This window comes from Pinus tabuliformis, chromosome 1_2, assembly GCF_031772625.1.
Source record: "Pinus tabuliformis cultivar Carrire ecotype Pingquan chromosome 1_2, CPIR1, whole genome shotgun sequence".
Lineage (NCBI taxonomy): Eukaryota > Viridiplantae > Streptophyta > Pinopsida > Pinales > Pinaceae > Pinus > Pinus tabuliformis.
In genome coordinates this window covers 1,043,271,187-1,043,276,791 of record NC_142298.1, presented here as the reverse complement: position 1 = coordinate 1,043,276,791, position 5,605 = coordinate 1,043,271,187, and the positions used below count along the sequence as shown (strand labels likewise).

At 33.6% G+C, this 5,605-nt stretch overlaps 1 protein-coding gene across 1 annotated transcript; it reads right to left on the bottom strand.

The window, feature by feature from the left end:
- Positions 1–2,277: 2,277 nt before the first annotated feature.
- LOC149209700 (receptor kinase-like protein Xa21) lies at positions 2,278–2,966 on the bottom strand. The gene is made up of 2 exons (XM_089394313.1): positions 2,857–2,966; positions 2,278–2,748 (listed from the first exon to the last, which is right to left on the bottom strand). The coding sequence occupies exons 1-2, from the start codon at positions 2,873–2,875 to the stop codon at positions 2,288–2,290; spliced, it is 480 nt and encodes a 159-aa protein (XP_089250439.1). The 5' UTR covers positions 2,876–2,966; the 3' UTR covers positions 2,278–2,287.
- Positions 2,967–5,605: the final 2,639 nt, after the last annotated feature.

Below are 5,605 nucleotides of genomic sequence, written 5' to 3'. Positions count from 1 at the left end.
TCAAATAAAAAAGTACCACTTGAACAAAAGAATCATGATGAAAGTACTTCATCGCATGGGCCACATCTATGGAAATATCAAATTGTGTTTTCAAAGCCAATTCACATACATCATCACCATTATTGTCATCCCTACAAATGTTTCTCCAAGCTTTTGTTAGACATATGTTGGAACATTAATCCTTTAAAATGGAGGTTGGAATATGAAGTTATGATTCTCACTAGATTTCAATTTTGAACCTTTTGTAGAACACTACATTCTAATCTATAACTCTTGAAAACCTTGTCTTTTTCAACTAGAAAACTTATGTAGCCACAACTGTGTCATCGCTAAAATTCCTTTATAAATTAACCAAAACTCCTCATTACTAACAAGTTGGCTTTGGTAAATCTATTAATTTCTATGTGAAGCTCATCATATGAGATACTTTTCTAATCTAACCTTTAGACAATATGTTGCAAGGAATTAACATTTTGCATACACTTATTTCCTTTCCAAATGAATCCCAAAAGTAGACAACATAGCACAACAACAATAACTACATTCATTAGCAATAATATTCTTTCACAAATGCAAAATGATCTCTTGTTTGAGAGATAGGTAATTGGAATGCTTGTGATTTGAAAAAGATAGGGTTTCCAATAAAGGACATGAAAATTGTTTTTTTTTTTTATAAAAAATACCCTCCTTTTGGAATTTCCCCAATGAGATTGTTGAAAGATAATTTCAAATACTAAAACATTTTCAAATGCAAGAGTAATTGGAATTGTCCTTAATAGGGAGTTGGAAGAAAGATCTAAGTTCATAAGACTCTGTAAATTTCCAATTGAATTTGGAGTAGATCCTAATAAGGTAGTTTGAGATAAATTCAATGAACATACCACTTAGAAAATTGTGAAATGAGATCTATGTGATTTATGGTTTTGAAATAATAACATATTTATACCATATTCAAGAAACCTCTATCCATTTGAAGCTAGAGAGTCCAACTTAGCATAAAAACTTAACTTTCATCACTCGCTACTTTATTAATAGGAGCATAGAATAAAACGTCTTCCGTATCCCATTGTTTTGTCAATAACATTCACTATCAAATTGAAGTATTCGCTAGAATATAAGAAGTCCTATTACAAGAAGCCAAATATCTACATGGTCAACAAGAGTCCTTTGAAGAAAAGAAGGGTTGAAAGGGTAAGGAAATCTCTCAGACATGTCTCCAACAGTGTATGGGGATATAAAATTTATATATGATATAATTATAATATAACTAAAAAATGTTCTAAATTGTTAAAAATTATAATAAGTCATAGTTTTGTAACATAAATTTTCATGTCTTTCAACATGGTTTTTAGATCAAAATTGTATACTTAAATATTCATGCATTGTATACAGTTCACCATCAAGTTCCATTAATGGCTCACTAATCTCATTAATAAGAAAATTAAAAAATCATATTTAAGATTAGAACTTAACTTTTGAATTTTTATTGGTAATATAAACAAATTATATATAACTGAAATTTAAATGGATCAAATGATATATTTAAAAGAATAGAATTGTTCTTGATGTTTCATCAATTTGATTTACATGAAAATTTAAAAAATCACATCTAAATGGGAATTCAACATTTAAATTATTGTTAATGACATAAAAAAATTAGTTATGGTTAAATTTAATATATTAATCCAGTAATTTGCGCTCTAAAGATAATACAATTAGTTTCATATCAACTTTAGTGAGAGAGGTTTTTATTTTGTAGATATGAATATTGACATCATGGAAAATAGTAATAAATCACATTAAGATATAATTTTTTTCATTTGGTTAATAAAGTGTTATTAAAGAATTTAATTTTCACATTAATAATAATCATAAATAGATAGTAAATATGAACAAAAATTTGGTCAAATAATTAAAAATAATATCAGAAGTGTAATTAAAATCCAATATAATTCATAAAATCAATTCGTTGATCTAAAAAAGTGTGTTTATAAGTTATAGGTGATTGCTATTTTTTAATTATATCCTTTCATTTATAGACAAATAAATAATGAAATTAATTTGAGACAATTAAAAACATTGTCATTATGAATGGCCAATAAAATAAACCAATGTATTGTCGCAATGTCACAAAAGTGTGTACTTTTTATTTTGATAACACTGACATACAAATATAAACACTAATAGAAGTTTACTTCAACGATTATAAATTTAAAAAATAAAAAACAAGTGCCATTGTATGCACAATGGAAATATTGAAATCTTCTGGTATTGCAATTTTCACAAACTAAAATGAGGAAGAACTATCGGCATTTGATGCATGTGTATCACTCCTTGTTGCATTTGTATTGCTAAGCAAATTAGATATGCTTTGCCTTAATCTCTTAGAAGCAATTGCATTTGCCCCCAAATCATTTCTAAGGTTCTCCAATACCATTACCACATCTCTCATAGTTGGTCGTTCATTGGGTGAATCTTTTGAACAAACCAAACCAACTTGTATAAGAGAAGATATGCAATTGAATACATTGTTTTCTTCAAATTCATCTCCTTCCACCTCCTTAAGAAGGTTGTTGTCAATTACCTCCTTAACGTTGCTTGGAAAGGTTAGATTTACCCACTTGTGCAAGTTCAAGTCTCCAGAAAACATATCATTAGTTGGTCGTTTCCTCGTAAGCATTTCCAATAACAAAATGCCATAGCTGTAAATATCTCCTTTGGTAGACACTGGCTGACCGAATCCATACTCTGCATTTAAGATAACATTCATCAAATTTTACTCTATTATTCCATACAAAAATGTTGGTGAGACATTTAGAAATGAAAAGCAAACATTTAACATTCTAAATATCATACCTGGTGCAATATAGCCCATAGATCCTTTCAAAGAAAGTGTTGAAGTAAGTGACTCAGTAGAGGTTTCATCAATTAAACTTGCAATACCAAAATGTGTTACATGCCCTGACATGTCTTCATCAATAAGCACATTATTTGGTTTTAAATCACAATGCACTACTTGCACAAATGAATCATGATGAAGATATTCAATGGCATGGGCCACATCTATTGCAATGTCCAGTCTTGTTTTTAGTCCCATTTCACATGCATCTTCACCATTGTTGTCATTTGTATTAGGATACAAATGCTTCTCCAGGCTTCCATTAGACATAAATTTGAACACTAATCCTTTGAAATCAATGTTGCAACATGAGGTTATGATTTTCACCAGATTTCGATGTCGAACCTTTTGCAAGACGCTACATTCTGCTTTAAAACTCTTTTCGGCCTTGTCCTTTAGCAAATGGAAAACTTTTACAACAACAAGTGTGCCATCAATCAAAATTCCTTTATAAACTGAACCAAAATTCCCTGTTCCCAACAAGTTGGCATCGACAAATCCATTAGTTGCTATATGAAGCTCTTGATATGAGATCCTTTTGTGCTCCAACCTTTGCAAAATGGCTTGTGAGGAATCAAAGTTTTGCACAGGCATATTTCTGTTCCAAAGGAATCCCTTTCTTTTGCAAAGGAATCCAAAAAGTACACAACATAATATAAAAGCAGCAACTCCACTCATTGGTAATATCAATCTTTTCACAAGTGCAAAATGATGTGCTTGACATGCAGGCAGCTGAAATACTTGCGGTCCACAAAGGCCAAGATTTCCAATTAAGGACATGAAAATTGTTCTATTTGCAAAAAACCCTCCTTCTGGAATTTCCCCAGTGAAATTGTTGAAAGACAAATTCAAGCTTTGAAGCATTTTCAAATTCTTGAGTGTGACCACTGGTATTATACCTGATAAGTTGTTCAAAGAGAGGTCTAGACTTGCAAGGCTTTGTAAATTTCCAAGTGACTCTGGAATAGGCCCTTGGAAGGAATTGCGAGATAAGTTCAATAATTGTAGCTCACTGCAACTTCCAAGTGCAGGGGGGATTGCCCCAATCAATTGATTGACAGAGATTTCTACAGCTTGAGCCATTGCAATTTTACCAATCTCCGTGGGCAAGGAACCTTCTAATAAATTCCATGACAAGTTCAAATAGAATTGTAGATTAGAAAATTTCCCAATTTCATGTGGTATACTTCCAGAGAGCCTATTGTGAGATAGGTCAAGCAATTCCAAATTTACACAATCTCCTACGCTGGAAGGTATGGTCCCTGATAAGTTATTGTGATGAAGATGGAGTCTTCTTAGTTGTTTAAGGAGTGAAAGGGAATTTGGAATCTTTCCAGAGAGGCTATTTACACTAAGGTCCAAGAGACCAAGGTGTTGTAAGCCTTCAAAATCGTCAGGTATGTTTCCTTCTAAATTATTGTTACTTAAATACAATCTTTCTATTTTTAGAAATTTTCCTAATGGTGGAACATTACCATTTAGAAAATTTTCACTTAAATTTAATAAGGTTAGGCTGCTAAGATTACCTATATGTGGAGGGATGTTTCCTTGTATTTTATTATTTGATAATGTTAACATAGATAAATTAGTAGAAAATCTACCTATGGCAAGTGGCAAAACACCACTTAATTTATTATTGTGCAACCATAATTGCTTTAAGTGAGAACAATTAGTAAGAGCAGTGAGAAAATTCATATTTATAGTGTTACCACTATCTAGTTGATTGTTATTTAAAAGTAATCTTTCGAGAAAAGATAACTTAGCCAACTCTATAGGCACGGTCCCACTCAGCTTGTTATAACTCAAAGCGAGTAATACCAAGTTAGAGAGCTTTCCAAGAAACTTTGGAATCTCTCCACTAAGTTGATTTCCCACTAAATCGAGACATCGCAAGTTTAACATATTTGACAAAGACGTGGGAATGCGACCTGAAAAATCATTGTATTCTAAAGTCAAAAAAACCAACGATGAAAGGTTTCCCAAGAATGAGGGAATGGTACCTGTGAGGTCGTTCGTTCCCAAATAAAGGCATTGCAATTGCGGGAGGGAACCCAACTCCCTCGGGATAGGAGCGGTCAGACTATTGTGTTCCAAACTCAACTCAATCAGCGATGAAAGGTTTCCCAAGGAAGAGGGAATGGTACCTGTCAGCTCGTTCTTTCCCAAGTAAAGAATCTGCAAAAGCGGAAGGGAACCCAACTCCCTTGGGATATTTCCGGTCAGATTGTTGCCGGCGAGAACCAGAGTAGTCAAAATTTTGCAGCCGATGAGTTGACTCGGAATGGAACCGGTGAGACTGTTGCCTTCGAAAGTCAACTCAATCAGGGATGAAAGGTTTCCCAAGGAAGAGGGAATGGAACCTGTCAGGTCGTTCTCTCCCAGGACAAGCACTTGCAATTTCTGGAGGGAACCCAACTCCCTCTGGATATTTCCAGTCAGATGGTTGCCGGTGAGACTCAGAAGAGTCAAATTTCTGCAGCCGATGAATTGACTCGGAATGGAACCGGTGAGACTGTTCTCTTCCAAACCTAATTGAATCAGCGATGAAAGGTTTCCCAAGGAAGAGGGAATGGAACCTGTCAGTTCGTTCTCTCCGAAGGCAAGCACTTGCAAAAGCGGAAGGGAACCCAACTCGCTCGGGATATTTCCGGTCAGGTTGTTGAAGGTGAGTGCCAGAAGAGTCAAATTAGATGGGTCATTAGTTAA